General features: G+C 42.4%; 3 protein-coding genes across 5 annotated transcripts; 1 reads left to right on the top strand and 2 right to left on the bottom strand.

Annotated features, from left to right (window-relative positions):
* Window positions 1-532: 532 nt before the first annotated feature.
* dnajb1a (DnaJ heat shock protein family (Hsp40) member B1a) lies at window positions 533-4,718 on the bottom strand. Its single transcript, XM_030058404.1, has 3 exons — window positions 4,121-4,718; window positions 2,923-3,515; window positions 533-2,713 (listed from the first exon to the last, which is right to left on the bottom strand). The coding sequence occupies exons 1-3, from the start codon at window positions 4,329-4,331 to the stop codon at window positions 2,483-2,485; spliced, it is 1,035 nt and encodes a 344-aa protein (XP_029914264.1). The 5' UTR covers window positions 4,332-4,718; the 3' UTR covers window positions 533-2,482.
* tecra (trans-2,3-enoyl-CoA reductase a) lies at window positions 4,694-13,782 on the top strand. Of its 2 annotated transcripts, XM_030058405.1 has the most exons (13): window positions 4,694-4,832; window positions 5,125-5,279; window positions 6,607-6,969; window positions 7,720-7,771; window positions 7,896-7,940; window positions 8,076-8,179; window positions 10,457-10,572; window positions 10,790-10,895; window positions 11,045-11,117; window positions 11,209-11,252; window positions 11,342-11,399; window positions 11,518-11,606; window positions 12,936-13,782. In XM_030058405.1, exons 3-13 carry the CDS (start codon window positions 6,802-6,804, stop codon window positions 13,107-13,109), a joined length of 1,029 nt encoding a protein of 342 aa, XP_029914265.1. In that variant the 5' UTR covers window positions 4,694-4,832; window positions 5,125-5,279; window positions 6,607-6,801; the 3' UTR covers window positions 13,110-13,782. The 2 variants fall into 2 exon arrangements, with proteins under 2 accessions (XP_029914265.1, XP_029914266.1); XM_030058406.1 differs by lacking the exon at window positions 5,125-5,279.
* A 265-nt stretch (window positions 13,783-14,047) lies between these two features.
* samd1a (sterile alpha motif domain containing 1a) lies at window positions 14,048-24,481 on the bottom strand. Of its 2 annotated transcripts, none has more exons than XM_030058523.1 (7): window positions 23,935-24,481; window positions 20,861-21,221; window positions 20,184-20,311; window positions 19,996-20,056; window positions 17,060-17,144; window positions 16,467-16,581; window positions 14,048-15,433 (listed from the first exon to the last, which is right to left on the bottom strand). In XM_030058523.1, exons 1-7 carry the CDS (start codon window positions 24,295-24,297, stop codon window positions 15,287-15,289), a joined length of 1,260 nt encoding a protein of 419 aa, XP_029914383.1. In that variant the 5' UTR covers window positions 24,298-24,481; the 3' UTR covers window positions 14,048-15,286. The 2 variants fall into 2 exon arrangements, with proteins under 2 accessions (XP_029914383.1, XP_029914382.1); XM_030058522.1 differs by having other exon boundaries at window positions 20,184-20,314; window positions 23,935-24,478.
* Between the last annotated feature and the right edge of the window lie 91 nt (window positions 24,482-24,572).

Here is a 24,572-nt window from a genome sequence, read left to right as displayed (position 1 = left end):
GTGTACAACACAGGAGTATGGCCCATCCAAGACTCCCTTTGGTCGATACGTGGGGTTGAAAGAGACGGCAAACTTGTTTCTAATGTACATATTTGTGGATCATTTCCCCTGCTTTTCAGCAAATCCTAATATAAGTTTTTAACTCACAATTTACATCATAGCAAATCCATGAAAATAATGCAATCTGAAATTGGGGCTTTTTATAAAACCGTCATGTAAAGGGATTTTCTACCCTGACCATGTAAGGCAAAGAAAAACTCCATGAATAATGTTTGGCATCATTTTAAAACAGGTTGTGGGGCTGCACTAACAGCTTGAAGTGCTTTTCTATCATAGGCTTGGCTCCTAATGCCTCCTCCCAATCGGAGACATGGAGTCAATTGCCTGTGATAAGTAATGCTATTCTGAATTTTTTTTTTATATGTAAAATGTGGAGCACCACCACCCCCATTGGATTGCTCATAAACAATTTAATACAAGCTGGAATGTGCTGAAATTCTTGATTCTGAACAAAGTGCACACTGGAAGGTAATAGTTTATTAGATATTTATTTGCCAGTCTTGTCTGTCAGTCTTGAATAAAGTGTGGAAATGCATATTGTCACAACACAGGAAAAATGTTTTCAAAAACATTTCCACCTCATAACTGATCCATGAAAGCTGTGATGTTTAAAACACCCTGTATACACTGACCTATAATAAACATCCAGAGTATATTATTGATCAGTGCCTAATCCCAGTGCTGAAGAATAATTTCATAACAACATAAACAGTAGGTAGAACAGAATAATGCTTACACTTTTTTTCCATGAGAAGGAAAACCTTTGCCAAAAAAAGCAAATATCCTTTTTTAAAACAAAAAAGTAAAACATTACAGAGATTACACATCTCTACATTCATGTTAAGCCACATGTTTGTGTCAATTATAAACTTAAACTCCAGTAGGAGTGGAATGATGAGACCAAGTACTGACTGTCCAGATGCTTCTCTTTTACCTCTGCAACAGTCATGAGGACAAAATGTCTATTTAAATAAACTACTTGAAAAATGGTTCAAAAGTAATTCACAGATAGTTTATCGGTGCTTGACAGCAAAAATAATAATAATACTAATAAAATAAACAAAATGATTTAGTGAGCAGCTTTTTTACTGCTGTGGAAGACACACTGACTGGGAAAAGGCCATTACATTACCCATATCCTAATAAGTATCTTAAGGAAAAGACCAGAGGAGCCAAATAAAATATAAAAGAATTTTCAGAGCTTTAAAAACACAAGTCGGGGGGAAGAAACTGTTAATTTCACAGCTTGAAAAGGACTTGATAATATTTAGCCTAGTACTGCACTGATACACCAGTGAAGTACGGTCTGGCTTAAAAAAAAAAAAAAAAATACACAGGCTTTTGATGAAATAACAAAAAGGTCAAAGCAGACAGAGTAATCCCAAATGCAGTTTTTAGTGAGCCGATATCAAAATATCATAATAAGGGTGTGTATCCGTAAGTAAAAGTAGGGGTAATGACATATATGTTGCTATTTCCTTAGTCGCACACATCAGGCTAGACACATGCACTCACATACAAGACACACTCATATTGTAGTTACAAAGGAACAAGGTTATTTGGCACAGTCTCCCCGAGAAAAAAAAAAAAAAAAAAAAAAAAAACTGACATCAGCACTCAGGTTGTCTGCTGTGAACTCTAAAACAAGACATTGTGAAAGATGAAAAGCATTAATGCATTTTGCAAGATGTGCCATCTTTAAAATTCCACTGTTAATGTGAAAACTCAGACATTTCAGCACAGTATTTCTTAGGTTTCTGCCCAGTATGTGAACCTCACATGTATCTAAGTGCATAGTAATATTGATTACCAAAAACAAATCCTGTTTAGTAATAATAGGTATAGTTACATTCCGGCATGTGTCACTGCACCTGAGGTATTGTTTAAAAGCTCTCTGGGCTGAAACCACTGCCTAGGAAGCACTTACAAAACAGTCTGAGGCTCAAATCCTCAGTTCCTTAAGTTAATGTTCAGGTGACACACTTTGGTAAGTCTTGATAAAAACTTGAGGACTGGCACCACTGTCATTAATTAAAACAATAGCTGCTTGAAGCCAAACCACTACAAATCACATTACACCCCAGCCATGGCTCCAAAAAGCCTTGGTGGCGCTCTCTGCAACTGACACAGCGCCGGGCTTTGACTAAGTACTGAGACAGAACCAAGTTGAATGCACAGCAAAATGTAATGGTCAGTGTTTTGTCACTCTCCCAGTCTTATGAAACTCCTCTAATGTGATATTGAGTGAAAATATAGATTTGATGCTTAAAATAGTGACATTTAACTCAACTGAAAGTAACACAAATCTGTCCTGAGCCTAGGGCAAGTCCATTAACTGATGCTACACAAAAGAGCGCCACTGGGAATGTGGACTGGCTATCTCGGATTCATTAGATGTTTTAGGAAACCCAAGTAATTTAGATCATGGTGGAAGGATCTGACTCAAAGCATCACGAGTACTTTGACCCAACTTTTCAGGGAATTTGACTGTAAAGTCCAAGACCATATCACCTCTCTTCTCGGGACACTTGGATAAGGGTAGCCCTTCTCCCACTATTCGTTTTTTCATTCCAGGCTTGACTACGTCTCTGGAGGTCACAGTGATAGTCCTGCCGTCCAATGTGGGGGCACTGACCGTGCATCCGCACAATGCCTGGTGACAGAAGGAGAAACAATAATTAGACGGGCGTAGTAGACATGTTTAAATATTGCTAATTATCCAACATGTTTACACAGATGGTCCCCACCGTCAAAACTGGCTCAGAAAATTCATTTCTCATTTTCAGAAATTAAAAAAGAAAATATGAATGAGCTGCTTGTGTCTGAGTGATTTGCTTTGGAATCATAAATTTGTTCACTTACTTCTCGAAGAGATATTTTTGCAGGGTAAATTATATCTGAGCCTTCTCTTCGGAACACTGGATGGGGTTTGTCTTTGACCACAAACACCACGTCTGCAGGAATGTTGGTGGGAGTTTCATCTCCCTCTCTTGGGAAGGTGATTTTGGTCCCCTCCTTCCAGCCACGCTTGATGTCTACTGTCAAAATCTTATCCTCACTGCGCACAGTGCAGCCATCCGGGTTCAACCTCTTCCGGGAAATCTTCATTTTCTTGGTGCAGCCGGAGAAGACCTCCTCCAGGCTCACCTTCAGCTCATGCACTACGGGTGGGTCCTTCTTTTTCTCCCTTACTCTATGGGGGACCCCAGGATGGGCTTTGAACGACCTCTGAAATCCTCCCATGCCGCCCATTCCTCCCATCCCACCCATGCCAAACGCTGCAAAGGGGTCATCGATGTCCATATTGTCATCCCCATTTCGTGAGAAGAACTGATCAAATGGGCTTCGGCCACCAAAGAACTCTGCAAACATTGCATGAGGGTCTCCATGGAAGGTGTAGTTGTAGCTTGGACCATTGGGTCCTCCGCCTCCGCCGCCAGTGGAACCCTTTAGTCCTGAAGAGCAAGAAAACACAAGAACACATCAGAGTTTTGTGGCCACAAGCTTCAGGCTGAGCAGGAGAAAATGTTGATATCATTATACCTAACAATTTATAGTTTAACTCAATGGTAAACTGGTTAGACTGCTCAAAGCAAATGCCACTGAGATGATGGAGGGCATGTTGCTTGGAATGACATAAGGCAGGAAAAACAGCCTCATTTCAAGGCATTACTTACACGCTTGTCCCTTGCCCTACTTCAACCCAAGGCAACAAGCTGTGCATTTTTAAGTGCTCCCACCAGTGTCATCAGGCTACTATCAGGTTTTAACACAGCAGGCAGCGCAAGAGGTTTCCAGCAAGTTCTCCACACACAGCTATTGTTACACGAGGTCTTTTCAGTCTTTGGTTACTGGTGCATAATGATGCCACAACAACAACAGTAATTGCTCAGGTTTAATTCTACTTTCTATTAATAAGTATGATCTTAACAGCATATTGAGAAGTAACTAGGCAGAGTTAGCTGGAGTTGAACATATCAGGTGGCAGAGTCAGCAGCAGCAGAAAGTACATGTAAACTTAGCTACAGAGAGGAGGGGAATTAATCATTTATTTAGTTACCTTCTTCTCCAAATCGGTCATATATGTCCCTTTTTTTGGCGTCACTGAGCACATCGTAGGCCTCGGCAATCTCTTTGAATTTATCTTCGGCTCCAGCTGACTTGTTTTTGTCGGGGTGATAACGCAAGGCCTGTTTTCGGTACGCCTTCTTTATCTCATCTTCAGAGGCACCTTTGGCTATTCCCAACACTTTGTAGTAATCTTTACCCATTACAATATCCGGTCAAGTCTTCCACTTCATAAAATCATCGTGGACGTGGCAACTTCGGTCCAAAAAACAAGCAAGCCCCCGCGGTGGTGTTAACATGCAACCAGCCCCGCTGCAGCTGTCAGTCCGGCTAACATTAGCTGCCGAGCTAACTAACAAGGCTGGTGCTCCTAACTTGTCACAGTCCGCACACAACTATCTAATTTACACCGAGGTGGCAGAGCAGCGACGTGGATATTATTTATACTATGCGATATGAAACAATGGGGGTTTCTGGCTAAAACGGAGCTTATTATATTGAGCAAGCTGCGAACCGTGCGAGGAAACTTCTGGAAGAGACTGATGCTGTGCTGATGTGTGTAACCAGAAACGATCCGCGGGAAGCGAGAGGTCTCACTCCTGCCAACTTCCGTCTTCGCTTACATTCCCACGGACTACGCCTCTTTATTTTGGCTGGAGGCGAACCTGGTTGTCATGTAATACTTCCTTCTCGGCTGGGATTCAGTAAGTGGATGTCACATTTGGTCGAATATATATATGTATATATAAATATACATATATATTTTTACCATGCAAGACGGTTATTTTATTTTGCATTATTCGTGCGCTTCGTATTGTAATCATGTTTCTGTGAGCTGTAGACGCGAATGTGCTGAACAGAAGCTAATGTCAATGGATATGTATATGATTTTTTGCATTGATTACTTAGCCTTGGTATTAATCAGTTATTCTTCTAGGTGATTGTTCAATAATAGGCATGTGCGAGATGTTTTAGTGCCGCTATCCTTGTTTACAGGACAAGGATTTGGCTATGTGAACCATAACTATCTTGAACCTGCACTGTTGTGATGACTGCGTTTCCTCATTAGTCCCCGCCCCTTAATGCGTCATTCCGCTAGACACGCCCACTGCTACCTCTTCAAGCAAGCTGCATGTGCTGTCAAAATAGAGGTAAAACCCTGACTGCATGATTAAAACCTAGCTAGCGCGTTTATATCAGGTGCTATTAGCGCATGTTAATTTGTTGTAATATAGTATCATAGGCATTCTGCAGAAATAAATCCGTGCAGCAGGTGATCTTGCATGCCTTTCCTGTCATTGATAAGAGCAGGCCATTATTTCCTGTCACAAACAGGACATCCTAAAGAATCAGGGGTAAATTAAATGAATCGTGAGTGTTGATATCCACAAGAGGGAAGGAGCAATGTCTATTTTCTAATCACTTCACTCTTGTGTCACATGTCCCAGTGGAGCACACATGTTAATGCCTACCTCTATCAGCAAAAACACAACAGCATTGTTAGTCACGCCACATCAAAATGTAAATCACCTCTGAAGCAGAAGTCGCCCAATTTGGCCAAATATCTGAGGGGAACAAAATGATATGAAATGCACAACTACAATCAGATATAGCTGAAGGATTTTTCTCATCTTAGAATCAGAGATAGTCTTGGACTGTGAACAGTGAAACTGCCACGATCTGCCGGTTTGGATGGTCCCCACTGATTATAAATAGTCCACAGAATACAGATAAGCTGTTGCTTGTGTGCAGTGAAGAGCTGACTCTCTGAGATGAAAAGGCATTTTTGATCTTCTCATTGCCAGCATTTTCGTCCTCTCTGGTGTCCTCCCCATCGCAAACCACTTTGAGGTAGCTCAGGCAAAAATGGGTGAAGATATTTGTCCATATAGTACACAAACCTCGGAGCATGCAGGCGATGAAATGCACATGTTGTTTTTTGTTCTGGAGGTCAGATAGGGAAAAGAATACCACAGGTGGTCTGGAGGGAGGGGGGTTGTGTTGCTATGTGGAGGACTGGCCGTCTTTCATCTCATGGATCAGGCTGTAAGGGGGGAGCATTGCTGTGTAACAGAGTGAGGTGCAGAGCAGACAGGAGTTGTGTCTTATAGGTCTAATGGGAGCACATTGGCATCTGTCACTGGGTAAGGTTGTGTGTGGCTTACCAAGGTTACAAAGCTGTTGCAGAGCAAATCGGGCGACTTATATTTAGACTCCTGAATGGCGCACTATGGATTATGTCTTGGGGCTCTCCGGTTTCGTCTTCGGTGGGTTGTGTTGCATGGAGAGGGGCATCTAGATCATGGGGAGGCAGCTACTCAGGTGAGGTGCAGGTTGACATCTCGTTCTTGGATCATCTCTACGACGAGCCTCTGCCACTTCTCTTTCTTGTCTTTCCTTTGCACTCGTGCACATACACACTCTCAGTCTCATAAAGGGTATTTATGGTCTCACAGATTTTTTCCATCCTTCCTCTAGAAGTGAAAGGTTAGTCGGAGAGTCCAGATTGTGGAGGGAAGAAGTCAAGGAGGACATATCAGCGTGTGACTGGGAGAAGGTGATTTGGAGCTGCTACCTGTTGTGGTGGAGCACAAGAAATAACCAGCTGTGAGGCCACATTGTAGTTTATTTGACCTTCTGGCAAGCCATTGAGGTTTGGGATCAAACAAAGCTATGGATGCACTTGCATTAGAGGCAAAGAATACAAATGGTGGTGAAGCTGAAAAGAAGTCTGCACCAAGGCCAAGGCCAAAACCTCCCAAAAAGGCCAAAAGGATAGTGTACTTTGAGGTGGAGATCTTGGACTCAAAGACCAAAGAGAAACTTCTACTGCTGGACAAGGTGAGTATAAGTACACTTTATACTGAATATGATGATTTTAGAAAGTAGAGATACTGTTCACCATAACTGGTTATAACTGTTTCCAGATACATGTCAAATACATAACTTAAGACTCAATGACATATAATTACAGTATGCCTATTACTCGTCAGTGCAGGATTGAGTTTAGGATTTTAAAATGTGCTTTAAAAATAACTAATGCAATGACAGTGATTTTGTCATGAAGTCAGTTGACACACGTGGTGTTTTAGCTCAAGAATTACAGAGTCATCGCTGTGAGGAGAGGGGTAGTTTTACAGTTAATCATTAATCATCTACTTTACAGACGGCACGGTCAAGTGCGGCCATTACCAACTAGGTTCCTGCTGAGGTAGGATTGCAGTTAGGAGGTGAAAATTCCCCCTTCATCTGGCAGGAATTTTCTGCTCCAGCTACAGCACATTCCTGTGCTGCACGGGGCCAATAGGCGGGCAGACACATGTAATTAGCTGCTTGTCTGAATGTGCAGTTGTGTCAGAAACATCAGGGATCACAGCTGAAAATGGAAACATGCAAGTCAAACAAATTCCTAAGGAAATGGGAATTCCTCTGGTGAAAAGTAATGCTGATTCTATTTTTGTGTTTTTTTTATTGCTCAGTGGAAAATGTCAATAGAGCAGTCCCTGTACACTCATGTAGCCCATTACAAATGTTGCTGATGATTGCACTACCTCAAGTTGATCATATTTTTATATTTGTCTGTGCATGCAGGTGGAACCAACTGCTACAGTTTTAGATATTAAGGCTCTGTTTCACAAATCAAGTGAGTATGTTTGAAATAGACATGCGTGAAATTTAGACATAGCGGTGCGGTTTTCAATGGTATTCCTTTTAATACAATAATCTCTACAGCATGCCAACAGTAAAGCCCCTTTTAATTTTGTCAGATCCAAAGTGGTATCCAGCCAGACAGTCCTTGCGTTTGGATCCAAGTAAGTCTGCCAGTATCAATTTATCGCGATACATTATGTATTTATATGTATGGATCATGGTTGTTGTGATGATATCACGGACCGCAAAGTGGATCCTGCTCTTGGCCAATGATTGCACATCGTCATGTTTCCTAGAGGCCAAGTGTCTGAGGGATGAGGAAGTTCTGCAGACACTTCCTGTGGGAACCACAGCCAGCTTCTACTTCAGTGACCTAGGAGCTCAGGTCACATGGGGAACTGTGAGTAGGCCTGCGTGCACATACATACACACACATACATGTGTATTGTATTGACTCTGTATTGACTTTTCTTTATTCTCAACAACCTTACCCTAATCCTAACCATAATAGGCCCATGCTTGACCACTTCTAACCTTCACTAGTAAGTCAAAACTCCTTTTTTCAAAAAGCCTTTTTTTGTGGGGACTAGGGTTTTGTCCTCATAAGCCCATGAGGCAGGTTGGTCCCCACTAGAGACTGTGTAGAAAGAAAAAAAAATGTCTAGACAATGTGGGGAATGGATGCCCAAGTGAGCAATGAGGTGGTCTGGAGGCTTGTGTGTGGTATTACTCAGCGAACAAGCTTGCATATGCACACATGCAACACAGTATTCAGATTTTTGCATTACAAAATCCAACAGGCATGCTCCCTCACGGTCCACTCAGTCGCTCATTATCTTGCATATAAATATCTCCCTGCATTGACAGTGCTGTGGTTCATTTTTCTGTCACCTCCTGCACCCCCTGCTTTCTGTCCTAGGACACATAATCTTGTGGCCCCATTTCTCCCGCAGGTGTTTATCCCTCTGACCTCCCTCTTGCCTTTCACCACCAGTGCCTCTTTACACACCCATGCCCACCCAGCCTCTGCATTCTCTGTCCTTGCCCACCCTGATACAAGCCCTGTCGCCCCGCTAGGCTTTAGACTGATATCATTATGGGTGGAGGAGGACAAAAGTTCCCTAGCGCCATGACAGAGATCAACAGTAGCCATCAGTCAGCCCAGCTGAACCAGGGCTCTGCTAGAGGTGCTGATTCAGAGATCAGTTTCCTCACCGTCCACCAAGCCAAGCCCGCAGTCAGCTGTGCTGCTCCACTTGATCATATCATTTGTGGTATTGCATGCTCTCTCATTTGCTCTCGGGCACTTGTTGAATGCTGTTATTGTTTCATCGAATGCCTGTCAGAGGAGATGAGGAGAAGTTTTTGCTTTGAGTTTGCACCGAGCTGTGGGGTACCAGGGGAGCCACAGCAATACTGGAATGTCCTGTTCATCTCACTGAGGGGAATTTGTTTCTTTTTTCTTTGTTTCTTTCCTCTGTTAGAGGGTTTATACCACCTATGGATTAAACTACAAAATACTAATAACGATAAACTGTATTTGTACAGCACTTTTCAAAACATAGTTACAACATGCTTTACACAACAAGTAAAAATAATACACACTGTCAAGATAAGAGCATAAAAAGTAAACATAATAAAACATGGAACATAGGTCCTGATAAAAATGAAGCAAACAATAAATAAATTAAAAATTAAAACAAGTCATGCAATAAATGCCCCAAAAATATTAGTGGTAAAAAACAGATCACACCGCTGTGAGCGTGATCCTTATTTATCAGTACCCAGGGATCTTCCAATGATGATGCCTTAGGTACTAATTAAGGAAAAAAAGATTAGGAAAAAATAATAATATACGTATCTACATATCATAGTGTGAAACATCCATAAAAATGACAGGGTGTGCATAATAAAAAAGTTTACACATTTTGTGAATTACACAGCAGGATGAATGACTAATAAAAAACAAAAATCAGAATCAGATAATGCCAGCAACATGTTGCCACATAAAGACTCATCATAATACACAGCATTCATAAAAATGACAGTTATATGTAAATCAGTGCCAGCCATCTGGTTTTGTAAAAGGCAATTTAATTTCAGTTCTTCATTCTAGCCCTCAGGATACTAAGTTTGCATCCAATAAGCCTCTCTTTGGAGAAGTCTCCTCCTGTCAACAGTGGCCTAACTGCTTCAGAATCCATAAAATGTAGCCTACAAACTTCATGACCAGTAAAATTAAATGTTTGGCGACAGAATGGTTCAGAGACAGTGATCCATTGTCACTCTTGAATCTTGTGCTGGATGGTATTCCACAAACCAGGATTAGAAAGTTAGCCAGATAACTGGGGAAAAGATTATGATTTAAACTGATGATTTGAATCTGTAAGACAAACGTTGAATGTCGGGGTTAGGATCGTGGTCCAGCCATCCCTGATGACGGTTGCTAATAATAAATAAAATTTCATAAGATGCTCAGTAACACTTTAAAGTTAACTGGCTAATGTGCTAATCCTGCTTCGTGGCATGTTTTGATGTATTTTTGTGTGTCTCGGTTTATATTTGGTTGTGCTTGCTCTGATACCGCTGGCTGCAAGGAGAGTTTCCCCTCAGGGAGGGTAAAGTGAAATGGAACGGAACCGAATTGAATTGCTCACTTTTCTTTGGTCACTTTCAGGTGTTCCTGACAGAGTGTGCCGGTCCGCTGCTCATCTACTTAATGTTCTACTTCCGTCTGCCATTCATCTACGCTCCGAAATACGACTTCACCAGCAGCAAACACTGGGTCGTACAGTGAGTGTCAGCTTGCACACAAGTGTTCAGGGATCTGTTGTGTAGCGTGTTGCACAATCCCAGGCTTTGCACAGATGCCCTCTGACACTGCAGACAGTTGTGAGGCATATTATTGCTGTGTTGACAGTGAATCAGGGCCAAGTGTAGTCAGCTGCCTGAGGGCAATGTATTAATCAAAGCTAAATATGAAAATATTATTACATGTCTCCTGTTGCAGCTTGGCCTGCATGTGTCACTCCTTTCACTACATCAAGAGGATTCTGGAGACGCTGTTTGTCCATCGTATCTCCCATGGGACTATGCCTCTCAGAAACATATTTAAGGTGAAGAGACTGTGCGGTGAGGTGCATGCTTTGAGCTTGGAGTGTGTGCGATACATTATTGGGTGCTGTGATAAAACAACACAAGACCAAACATTTTTGCAACTCTATCCAGACACTCTGACTTCATATGATACCATCTTCTATTCCAGAACTGCGGCTATTACTGGTGCTTTGCAGCTTGGATGGCTTACTACATTAACCACCCTCTCTACACCACACCCTGTAAGCACTGACCACTGCCACGCACAGTTCAGCTCATCAGTCTAAGATGTTCAACGCCGTCCTAATCTGTTTATTTGTGTCACGTCAACAGATTATGGAGAGCAGCAGGTGAAAGCAGCACTTTACCTTTTCTTGGTAAGTGTGCAGTGGTTGAAGTTGTGTACATCTCGGCTGAGCCGATTCTCATGTAAGACGGTCATCTCTGGATGTCTGTATCCCCACAGTTCTGTCAAGTGGGGAATTTTTCCATCCATGTTGCACTCCGCAACCTCAAAACTCCAGGTGAGCTTTTTTATCGTTTCATTTTCCTTATTATCATGTCATTATTGATTTAATTAAAACAACAAACCAGCAATTCTACTAAATACAATGTGTCATTTCTGTTTACGTGTCGTCCCAGGTTCAAAAGTCAGAAAGATTCCTTATCCGACAAAGAATCCCTTTACATGGATTTTTGCCTTGGTCTCCTGTCCAAACTACACATATGAGGTGAGCAGATACTTTGATACACTCATACAAAACAGCCTAGTAAATGCAAGAATACAAATCATAGATGATGTAGAAATAAATTTAGTTTATTGCCGCCCCCTCCCAGAAACAAAGCAGATTCAGACATTAGATGTAGCGTAATACGTTTTCCATCACTGACATTATCACAGTTTGGGAATTCAAAGTTTTCGTCATCAGCTAGATATGAAAATATTTGACATATTCTCAGGACAGTTTGGTTATGATTTGTCTTTTGCTGTGAGTAAAAATAAAGCTTAGATAGAACTTGAACAGAGCTCAAAGAACTTTTCAAAGCAGTGTCCACTATGCACGAAAGAGGAAAATATTTAACACTGATATGTTGAAGAAAACTAGTATCACCAACAGCCCATGTTTTCTCCTTTGAGTTTAAAGTTTTTGAATTGAAGTGAATGAGATTTTTTTTAAACAATATGTTCAAATCTCTAAATAGTTAGTTTGCTGTTCACAACATAGCTGAATTTTGTATTCATTCAAGCAAATTGCATGCGGGACATGTGTGCAAAAGAGTAAGCACAGATGTCTACAATTTGCACAATAACCGCTTGCATAATGGCGTGCTGATCAAAACTGATGAGCTGATTCTCAGTGAAACTGTCATACTCTTCACAACTTCGAAAACTTTCTTTTGTTTATGCCCTCACATGCAAAGTGATTCTCTCAGTTATAAAAATCTGCCAGACATACACGTATATTCCATTTACATCTTTGACATATACATACTATACATTTTTTACTGTAAAGAAATGTGTAGTATTGTACAGTATTGACTTTTCCCACTGAACTTGTGCACATGTTGAAATTCAAATCTAAAAAGTGTGATACACAGTAAGATTTAGAGAGACAAAACTGACATTCTTGTTACAGTAAGCAGCCAGTGTCAACAAAAAAAAGTTGAACAAAACAGATTTATACATAAGAAGCATTTCCAGGGTTGACTGCTATGGTGGAAAACTTCTAAACATTTTGACCAGTGCGGCTCACCAGATGACAAACCAGCTTTGGACTTTGGTGGCATTGGAACAATTTACTGACACAGTAACTAGATTTTGAAGCGTCAGTTAAATGTTTTGGGTGCGTTGCTTCCTTTTGCAGTCATGCAGTAGAGTTGTGATGTCCCATGAGACACTTGTGACAATTGGAAAAAAGCAACTGAGAAGAAGCGTAAGATGCCTCATTGCTGCCATCTAGTGGTTCGACTGCATGTTGATTACCACAAATTACTGTGTGTGTGTGTGTGTGTGTGTGTGTGTGTGTGTGTGTGTGTGTCTGTAAACCTCTTGTTCACAGCTGGGCTCCTGGATCGGCTTCACAGTGATGACCCAGTGTTTGCCTGTGGCTTTCTTCACTGCCGTGGCCTTCGTCCAGATGACTGTCTGGGCCAGAGGCAAGCACCGCAGCTACTTGAAGGAGTTCAGAGATTACCCCACCCTGCGCTCCTCCATACTCCCCTTCATCCTGTAGACCCAGGACCAGTCACTACACACACCAATCTGCCATCACTGATCACGTTAACTGGATGGATGTCAGAACGCGTGCTGTGGAGTTACAATACATACAGATGGGGATAATGACGACTCTACTTGTCACTCCATAACAGGGAATTGCCAGCCACTTTAATTACACTTACTGTGATTGGTGGTCTGGTGAACAGGGGACTGATAGAGCTAGAGGAACTCTTGAGTTAAATGCAGCAAAGTCTTAATTCAGTAAAACTAACAAACGTGTGCGGCTGTGATTGTTTGGAGCGAAGGATGAAGCAGAGACTGTCCTTTTCTGTTTTGCTACCTTGGTGACTTTGTGAACTGTGCGACGGAGAATACCATCCAGTTGAACAATTCACGTTATTTCCATAGCTTAGGGCAGCCCAATCAGTGAACGTAAACAACTTTTTCACAAAGCTGGGAACAATGAAGGGGAGACTGACTTTTCTGGCTTCCCGCAGTGTTTGTCTGAGCTTTTACATCCAACTCTCCTTTATACTGTGGTGATGCCATTTCTTCTGGATTGCTGAAAATGTACACTGATTACAATAAAATTATCCTGTCAGCTCTCACAGTCATATTTTCCATGTCTGGCATAGGAGTAATGCTTTCGAAACAGATAACATTGAGGTTTAGTTGCTACCAAACACTCCTCTTTCACTGAATGTCCATTTCACAGAATGCTGTAAAAACTGAGACCTGAGCGACTAAATGAGGACCTTGAATTTTAAAGGAGGAATAAATGACTTGTATATGCAGTCGCTAGTTTATTCACAATATTTAATTGAGACTGGAGAGAGCCATCAGCATGTCACCCTCACAAGGTGAGGGTTGGGTTTCAGTCACTGACCCATTGAAATATTTATTGTATTCAGGCTAAGTATAGATTTGCGGTAACAAAAAAATATCACAAGTGACTGAAAAGGGAGACAAGAGCTTTATTTATCAGACTCAGCATAACAAAAATGTGAAGAGATACACTGGAAATGTAGAGTACATATTATGGAATGTTACATTTTGAATGGCTGGCTTAGATCACAACACAAACACAAAACGGACACGGGACAAATTATTAATGGATGATAACACAAAATATTGCATTTGATCAAGATGTCGGCTCTGTAAAACGACACTGAGCTGCTGTATTAAGTTTAAAACAACATATTTGGTATTACAATAACATTTCCCCCAAGGTATTACTTTTGTTTTGCTTATGTGTGCAGGTGGATTCCATTAGGCTGCATATTTTCTGGGCACATCCATCTGCAACTGTGCCTCAAAATGCATCCATATTAAGTTGGAGCACAGTCGTTTGGAAGAAAAGAGAAAAAAAAGGAATGAACAAAAACGTCATATATTGCCTTGCCAGCAGGTAGTATTATATCATACTGGTTATATTGCCATGTCTCAAAGACATGGATGATACAATTCAACATCAGCAGCTATTGGTGGTATGATGAGAAAGTCAGGAATCGAGCTCTGATGACCGATACATGAGACGGACAGCCCGACTTACCCAGCACTTTATAATGAAATTCTATTCATCTCCTCAAAAAAAAGGAAAACACACAACAGATGTGCTTTTTGTTAACTTGTGTGATTTAGAAACACTTTCTGAAAAGAAAAGAAAAAAACAAGGTGCCAGTACCATATCAGGATGAAGGGAGGAATTTAACTTTTCAAGCCATAACAAGCCCAACACTTTTCACGTGGGCGTACGGCTGAACTGCAGCCACACCATAATGCAGTCATCTCTCTGTGGGTCCATTGATCCAGAGGTGGTCCACTTGGTACAAAGTTGAGTCCCTTTTTCTGGCTGCAGCCCCCCTCCCCTTCCCCTTGCAGGAATGTCAACCCTCATCCACTTTAAAACAAACCCACAACATAGAAGTCAGTTCCCTTGTCGATGCAGTTGTATGACCAAATGGGTGAAATGAAAATCATTCCTCAAGACCACAATGAGAGGTAGGATGACTGTCTTATAGTTATTTGTCTTTCTCACAGTCAAAGTGAATTCCACCATGGCCTTCTCTCCCCACACACCTCCTTCATATGTGTGGAGATGGGTGGCGGGTTGCAGATCCAAGAGGACGTGCATGTCGGTTCAATGCAACGGTGTCTGCGTTTCAAGTGAGCACCGCCGGTGAGTCGACCGTCTCAGAGGTCTTCGTCTTCCAGGAAGTGGGTCCTCTGCAGCACCTTTACGTGGCGCTCGTAGATTTTGAGGGCAGGGCCGAGTCGGATAGATAAACCGGTCAACACGTCACTGCGCTGCATCAGGAGAAGAGACTTGCCATCAATTTCCTGTTGGGGTAGGAGCAGAATGTGGCTGGATTAGAAATCGAAGACACTCCCCTGAATTTATTTACACACAGAAACAGATGAAGTTGCTAAGTGGGCAGGGTTATTTTGAAAGCCAGGATTCTGGAAGTAAAAATCCCACTTGTTTCTCAAAGTCCAATGTTATGTGATGGCCTGTGTGAGCATCTCCAACACTAGGATGGACTTGAAACTCTCCCAGTTCAATCATCAGTACAAACCTAAGAACTGTGTTGAAATAATTCATTAATTTTTCCTTGGAAAAAAATGTTGAAGGTTCAAGAGTGTGCACATAAAAATCTTTAGATGAGTCAACAACGTGTCCCACAATGCGTTGTCTCAAGAGACAGCCACTGACTGAGCTTCACATGTTGCCAGCACTGGTTAAATTGAGCTGCACAGCTTTCACCAGATTTTAGACAAACAGTCTGATACTTTTAACATCTATGACGCAGTATTTTCTTGATACCTTTGGAGGCGATGGCCATAACATAATCTTGCAATATTATTTCTCTAGAAGACTGCCATGAGTCAGTGCTGAATAATATTGTAGTTATTGTTAAAAGTAAAATTCCAAACAGGGAAGAAAATGGGGGAGATATTTCCAGAACCTGTGGCTCCGCCCACTTCGCAGCTCTGTTGAAAAGAGTTCACCACGTGCCTTTTTACTGTATCATGACACAACTCACTTTTAAAAATTGCATATGGTGAATAAAGCCCAAACCCTTTACACTCAACACACAAACAGTGGAATAAACAAAAACAAATAAACAAACAAATAAATAAACAAAAAATAATCTACCAGACGATGAGTCTAATGATGAGAACCATGTAGGCTCAATTACAATCAATTACATACTTAGTTTATGTTTTTGTCAGTTCAGTCTAAAAAGTCTTCACTTCAATTGGCCCTTGGTGATTTTGCACAGCTGTCTCCCTTTCAGACAGGACACACAGTTTGTTAGGTTTTCAGTGAACAGGCAGCGCCCTCTGTGGCAGCCTGTGGCAGTGCACCGACCTGTGTGCGAAACGCCACGGCCTGCTCTGGAAAACCTGCGGCGGAGAAGTAACTGGCCACATCTGCCACGCTCCACTGCAACAAGTTCTGGCTCATCTTCTCCTTCTTCACAGAGCTGGAGGAAGAACAAGACAAAGAGTCAGACATGATCACAAGAGAATGACTTTTTTTGTGTTTGTTTGTTTATTTTTAGCAAATTACAGGAAGTATATCTCATTTTGTTGTTGTCTTTTCAGCCTTGTAGGCAATTGTCCTGTCCAGGTGTGATTATTCAAAACATGTCTGTGTGCTTTGTAAATATGTATGGTCATTATTATTATACAGGAGGGTTTGGGGGGGATTTTTTTTTCATGCCCACTGTAAGGATTACATCAGGCAGTGTGGTCCTGTTTTGTCTGTTGTATACTTGTGGGCCTAGAAAGCCCTTTGAGACTGTAAACAGTGATCTGGAGCTCTAAATAAACTTGAACTGGATCTAGAGAGGAGCATCAAATCATTGCTGAGAGGGAAGGCAGAGTATGATTTAAAGGATCTATAAAAATGGTAGAAATCTGGTAGAAAACAAAATGACCTCTTGACAACAGGATACTCACACTTCATTGCTTTTACTGCCATTCAGGAGATTGTCCTCAGCTGCAGAGAGGCAGGGTATGTCTGTCTTCTTTTTGTCTGTAGTACCTGTGACCAAGATGGAAGTTGGCAAATTATTGTAATTAGCCGCCAAAAGAGGGGAGACACATCACTTGTCCCAGATCCTGGGTCAAAGGAGGGCCCAAAAGGTCCCTCTAACCTTTAAATAATCTGCTGGGGGGCCTTTGGAGATCATCTTGTCCTGGGCACGAGCAAGACACATGGCGGCATTGATTGTACTGGAGATTTTATGTAACATGCCTTGGGAGCACGGCTGATCACTGGCTCTGGATCAAATTTGTTTAATGCTTGGTAAAACTAGAAACCTTTTTGACCACCATTCTTAGTTAAAAGATTATTCCAGCTATTTTCACTCTTATCTATCTGAAAGCTCTACTGAAGCTGATAAAACTTTAAACACAATCAATTGTCATGAAAACAAAAAACTAGGACAATTAGGCCCAGGTTGTAAATACTTGAACGTATCTATTTTTTGATACGTTTTAATGTATGTGCAAATTTTAGTCATAAAGTGAAGGAAAGACATCACCATTTGCCTGCTTTGTCCTGGATTATGGACAACAAGACAACCAAGCATGTCCAGCAGCATAACAGTGTAATAACAGCCCTGTTATTACACTCTTTGAATCAAAACTGTAAGGCATTTAATACAAAGTTAGACTAACAATCACACTTAGCAGCTCTTCTAACATTAACGCTCAGTGATGCTACTTACGGCTATGTCTATGTTATGATCTTGCGTCATCCATTTAAACTACTAAAGTCCACCACCTTGGGTTTTATACATTAAATGGACAACAGCAGGGGAGCTTGGCTATGATTCAACAACTAGGTAACATACCTTTTGCAGTTCTGCATCAATGTGCCAGATTAAAACAACAAAACGTCTTATGTAAGACATAAACATTTTTTTCTGGGTTTTAAATGTACCACTTTAGACCCCGTAACATTGCATGGTGCAGTGCTATATAAAGAACATAGTTGTGATGGAATGAAGTCTGGTGTGTTTTTTCCACTGCACCAGCATGCTGCACTGTGGCCATACTGTCACGGTACAGTATGCTTTTTGATTATATTTTGTTGATGGTTCAGTACGGTTGGGATACAACAAAATCATGCAGGTACAGCACTCTTATCTATCTGATACCAGCCTGCCTTCAAAGGTACTGGCAGAACTGTCATCATCACACAAATAAAATAAAAGCAATGCACAGAGGGTCAATGTTACAACGGCCGTTTTAAAATACCTTTCTAACGTATATGAACAAAAGTGCAACGTCACGGAAAACTGAGTCAGAGACTAAACAAACACAGAAAAACAATGACAAAACACTGAAACACAGGGAAATGGAAGAAATACAAGTGCTAATCACATGGGCCCCCAGGACAAGTGCATTCCTCCAAAAAAAAAAAAAAAAAAACACTTACACACTCCCCCCTTTACTTTACTTTGCTGTATTACCGTCCCTTATATATTGCAGATCACTAGATTGAGCCAAATGTTTTTCTACTTCTGTAAAAACTCAAATGAGTATTACGCTGGCTAACTGCTGCTGCTGTAACTTGCCTTAGCAGTGTAGTTTGATGGAATGTAATTTCATAATAAAATTATAATCCCAAGTAAAATATGAAAAAAGAGTGGGTCCACCATGTCTGTTGTGGATGCTGAAATGGTTACTATGGCTCTACTGTTGCTATAGTTACACATACACATTCTGGACTCAGTCCCATATGTTGAAAATTGCAATGGAAAACCAAATGGTACTGATACGGCGCCATATTGTGCCAAAACACATCCAGGCCCAGCATGGGTAAAACACAGTGTTTGTGCAGTGAAAGAAACAGATGAGTGCTGTTTACATTTGTCATCCCATGTTAGCCGCTTGGGTGGGACACTGTTGATAGCATATGACAGAGAACAAAAACATAAAAATTGCCTCATACTGCATTAAAAAGAAAACATGTCAGCACATTTTGATTTTCATAAGTCAAAAAAAGAAGAAAAATCTAGATAAACGTCACAAAATCTGCAAGCTCTGCCACACAGAGGTAAATATGGGGAATATCACAAACTCTTCCCTTGCAGACAACTTTTGTCAAAATCACATAATTTTATGTTGGTTTGCTTATCGACAAATAGAATATGAAAAAGACCCTCTCTGAATCATTAACACCTACCAGTAAATTTGACATTCAAATGATCCATAAAGCAGCACATATTTCAATAAACCTAAAACTTTTTAAAAGCTTCTGTCCATCTATGTTGACACTGTATGTAATACACACCCTTACATTTCTGTTAAGGCAATTGATTTGATGGGACTGTTCAGATTCTGTATGATCAAGAGCTTCATGGTGTCGAGGTGCTCTGTTTGTTATACAGCCAAGTGGTGGAAAAATAAAAATAAATCTTTACTGAGAATCATAGCCTGAAAAATCAAGTTGAATCAAACTGTAACAACTCTAGGGATTTCCAATCCTACAAAACGGCTTTCATTAAGAAACATAAGAATTTCTTCTTTTTGTAAGAGGGCTGAATGTTGAAGGCAGCAGCTTTCAACCCAAACAAAGTCACTAGAATGAGCAACACCTGCATGTAAGGTAGCAGGGCAAGCTTGTGAAGCATTTCAAAAATCTGTGCAGCCCTGCAGGCACCCACAAGTAAAAGGGCAAATAACAGCTAAGAGGTCCTTGGAAACATACAGTGAGTTGTCACAAGTTAATGCCCAAAACATCTGTGTTTTCTTCAAAACCATTTCCCAAAATGAGACAGCAGTAAATCAGATTGAAGATAAAATACTGTAAGACCTGCATTATGACATTTACACATAAGCTTTCAAAAATAAAAACGCAAAGAGCTACAAGAGCTATAACTCACAGATGTCAGATGGCAAAGACAGAGTCTGTGGTCTTCCGTCAGAAACCTTCCCGGTCTCATCCTGTTGGCCAGACAGCGTGAAAGATACATGAAAATGTCAGGCAGGAAGTGGATTGATGATGGAGTAAGAAAGAAGCAGAGACGGACATGTGGTGTTGTCTGTCACAGAGGGAATATAGGTCAATTACCAATTTTGGTCCATAGTCTGGCACCAACTGGTCAGAAGAATGGCCGCTATCCTCTGTCCTGCCTCCATCTTCTTTCTTGACATTGTTCTTCACAGCACACGGGCTGCTAGTTACAGACTTCGTGGTCACTGCTAATACAGAATGAACCAACTGTCTCACACACCAGCATAAGCCATATCATCACAGTCATTCACATGAGTAGTGAAATTCTTGACTAAATCTGACTAATGTTAAATTATCTAAATGATTAGTATACCAATAAAAAAAATATCACACACAAATTCCTGCTGACAAACCTCTTGTGTGTAATGGTTTGCATAGGTTATTAAGCATGCATCTGTTGTACAAAGAAGGGCTGGATTTTTAAAGGAATTAAGTTTAATATATGTAATCAGCATATGTATATGTTCATGGATGATCCATTGAAATTTAGTAAATATTTCTTGCAACTGTATGCAGTTTACATTAAGCATTGGCAGTAAATCTACTGCCAAACACTATGCCACATTGCCACCCTGCAATTAATCATCTCATTGGCTCACAGCTCACATCCCTATTTCATATAGTGCTCAGAACAAAACTGAGCGCACAAGTTATCACTTGAAACAATATTAGAGTGCTGCACTTGCCTCTATGTCAGGTGTCCATAACGGACAGTGTCTAGGCAGTGCAAATACCTTTGTCTCGCTGCATTCCTGGGTGCTGGCGCTCTGCTGGACAAACAGCAGAATCATAAGCCCAGTCATTATGCATGAGAGCCCTGGGGCTGGAGGGGGGTAAGGAGCTGGGCCTCTCGCTAGCCTTCTGGGCAGAGACACAGTCCAGACCCGAGCCAGGGCTGGGGCTGGGGCTGGAGCTCGGGCCGGGCCGGGAGCCAGAGGGAGAGCAAGGGGCAGAGACAGCTTGGTCAGGAGCACACTGCACAGCAGCATCCTCAAATGTGCGGCCAGGAGAGGGGCCGTCCTGCCCATCCCGGCTCTCCTCAGCCCCCTCTTCCTCTGCATTACTGTCTGTGTCCATAGCCATAGAGCTATCAGCCTACAAAACAAGAGCAACACAAGATCTCTAAACACTGGATTTGATGGGAGACAATCCAACAGTGACAATGTGATATAACCACACAGCCACATATAAAAAACAAACAATCAGAAGTAGGTTATTAAGTGGGTGTAGAACTAAGCAGGGCTCTAATCTAGGTTTGGATCAACACATGGGTGACAACAAGCCTGGGGGAGGGGAAAAGAAGAAACGCATTAGATTTTGAGGGAGCAGCCCACCATCGAAAAATGAACTTAATTATATGACAATGCAGATGATTAATTTAGCAATCCAATAATGCCCTCGTCTCTGTATTGAGAGCAGATCGGACAGATGCGTCTTCAATTGCAACTTGCAATATAAAAGCTTAATTTCGACCGTGAAACCCGTAAGCCTAGCAAGGTTACAGGGGATTGCTGTCATGACTGTACTAATTGTAGGCTGAGTGTGTCACATGAAACACGCTCATACAGATGTCGCAATTTGACCGCTGTGGTGGTAAATAATTGCCTTTGAATGTCTCGTTCCTCTCCGCGGTACACACGCAATGTTCACTCCACAATCTATTAGCCCTTCGACCACAGCCGAGTTTCCCCATAATTAAACGCTGAAATCAAATGCATATCTGATTGCATACAACTAGTTTTAAGATAAACATCCACTGCATTCGCTGAGGGTTTTGTTAATGGATCCTTGAGTAAAAAACGAGCTTGTGTGCGACTGCGTGTCCAAGATCCAGTCGAGTGCAAGAGCGCAACTAAGCCCGCCCCGCTCCTCTGAAAAAGAGCCGCTTGTATGGCATTTCGCCATCGGACCAGATATCACAACTTTCATGGAGATACATCCACAAAAAAATCGTGGTATGTGTCCCCGTGAATTTCACATCATACATATTTTGATATCGGCTCATAAAAAACTACGGATGGGCTCGGTGCGCCCCTGTCAAGAGGCCTTCTTCAATGTTAATTCTAACACAGGAGCATATGAAGGGCCGAGGGGAGGCGTTTTTTTTTTTCCTCAAATTTCCTCTCGAAGTGCGCATGGAGTTGAGGAGCCGCGGTAAAGCTCGCCATTGTCTCTCCGGTCTTTACCGGAGCGCTTCCCCGGGCCGAGCCGCGGCAGGCGGATCAATGTAGGGAATTCATATCCGAGGAAGCAGCCGGCTGCCTCGATAGCCAGCCTACTTTGACTTTGCACCGGGTCAACGTTTTCTCAGCGACGGAACAAAAAGACTAATGCACATGCGTCCATTATCGGACACGTCCTTGTCTCGCGCTGCTTCTTTCCTTTTTCTCCTAAAATGCAGACGACGGCCTCCCATAATCACTCAGTCCAAAGTAGTCAAATTGCTTTCCCAATGCACATGGCCATTTTTCATAATGACACACTTAAGCGTTTCAGAAAAAAGTCAATTATCCGCCTCATCCAAATCGGAGAGGCGCATCCGCCTAAGCTAGCGCCGGACGAACAGTTTGCGGTCGCAGTTACTTGTGCCCTCCTGGCTCTAAAACCTTGTTATCAATGCGCATCGCTACAACCAACATCAACACAATGTCGTGAAACAGTTGTAGACAAATTCAGAAGTGATGCCATCGCTGCACGGGCCGAAAACAGGCCAAAACAACAGCAAACACTGAGCATTAGCCGCGACCGGGCTTGGCAGCGTGTCCGATAATGGGTGCAGGGGTTCCACTCTGAATGTTTTATGCACTGCGTCGGTAACAGTCCATCGCAGCAGAACAGATGTAGTTTACATAAACCAACTACGGCTGCGTCGATTAGAAGTACTTTGGTGTTGTTGGGTCACCAAACTGTTCACGGTTATACGCAGAAATAAATATGATGGGCATATCAGAAAGTAGGCGAAAGGGGTGAAATCTCGCCAGGGCCAGCATAAATAACCTTAATGTTTCATTAACGGCTCTCGTTATGTTGGTTGTGTTTTTTTTTTTTACTTGGGACAGTAGGCCTCGTTTCCCCCAGAAACACCTCCAACCCTACAACGTCCCAGCGTCCCCCCATCGGTCTCGCACATCCGCGGTACTGTTGGGAGACTTTTTTCCTTCACCCACTCCCACCAGTGTTAAACTAACCGGAATTAAAAGCATGTCTTCCGGTAGTGACTTTCAAAATAAACTCAACAACGGCGAACGCGTATGGAAACCCAAGTAGTCGATTGTTTACGCTTTTATTTTGATAGTAGCATAGACGCACTTCCTGTGCTGCGCTGTTTGTCGCTTGCTAGCTTGACAGGGCTCTCCTCCCCTCCCCTCCGAGCCGAGTTTGGGGCTTAAAAAGCGCTTTCGGCTGCTGGTAATGGTGGCCCGGATTGTTACGGACGGGCAGGACGGTGCAACTTTTCCCGTGTACTGTCGGCTTATTAACACCGTCTGAAAAAAGTGGTTTTCAACCGGCAGCCTGTTAAATAGTGCACACACTACACGCGCACCTTCCGTCGGTGTTGTTCTTCACCTCGGCAGCGCTCGAGCGAGGTCCAACCGCCGCTCCCCGTCTGCGGCAGTTTTGGGTGCACTTGCAATCACTCCCCTCACCACTCCCCGTTTAGAGGAAAGCATGTTTTTTTTTTTTTTTTGGCAAACTAAACAGAAGCCTAACCCGCTATCTTCCACCTGTTAGTTCTCTATAACGTGATAAACATTTGAGAATGATGATGCGACGTGGTGTGACGGCAGCTTCCTCGTGTTAACGTTACCTCCAGATCCTCCGTCTCCTCGTCTTGGTCAACGGGACCGAGTGCGCTGTCCCCGTTGCTCAAGTCAGAATGACTGGCTTCTTCCACCGCGCTCCTTCTCGCTGTCGCTGTTACATCGTCTTTTTTCCTGCTTCTCCTCTGCACCTTGGCGGCGTTTCGGTACGAAATGGAGCCCTTGTAGTTAACTTTGAGCACGGTTTGCTCCTGGATCAGTTTTTCCAGTTCTGCGCAGGTTCGATCGGGCTCGGACCCGTGTCGTCTCCGGACCATTCGGCAAATCCTCTCCAAGTCCGGCCGCGCTTTCCGCGACCGCAGCGAGTCGATAGTGTCCAAAATCCATTCGCGGTACTTGGATTCAGACATGTTTTTTTGCCAGGTGGGTTCGTTTTTTTCGCCTTGGTGCGTCAACCTTGTGCAGACGGTGTTTTTCGTGAGCCGCGGTCCGAGCCCGGCTGAGAAGCGGAAACCTCGCTGTACGGCTGCCTGCGTTTGCGTGTGCGCTTAAGGTCGACCGCGGGAGATAGAATAAAAAGTTTCACCACAAGAGGGATTTAAGGTGGAAATTACAGCCGCTCGAGCTGCGTGCGAGCGCGCGCACCCTATTCCCGGCACTGTACTAGGGTTTGGTGTTTTAAGGT

Source organism: Myripristis murdjan, chromosome 8 (assembly GCF_902150065.1).
Source record: "Myripristis murdjan chromosome 8, fMyrMur1.1, whole genome shotgun sequence".
NCBI classification, from domain to species: Eukaryota; Metazoa; Chordata; class Actinopteri; order Holocentriformes; family Holocentridae; genus Myripristis; species Myripristis murdjan.
This window is presented reverse-complemented; position numbering and strand designations above follow the sequence as displayed.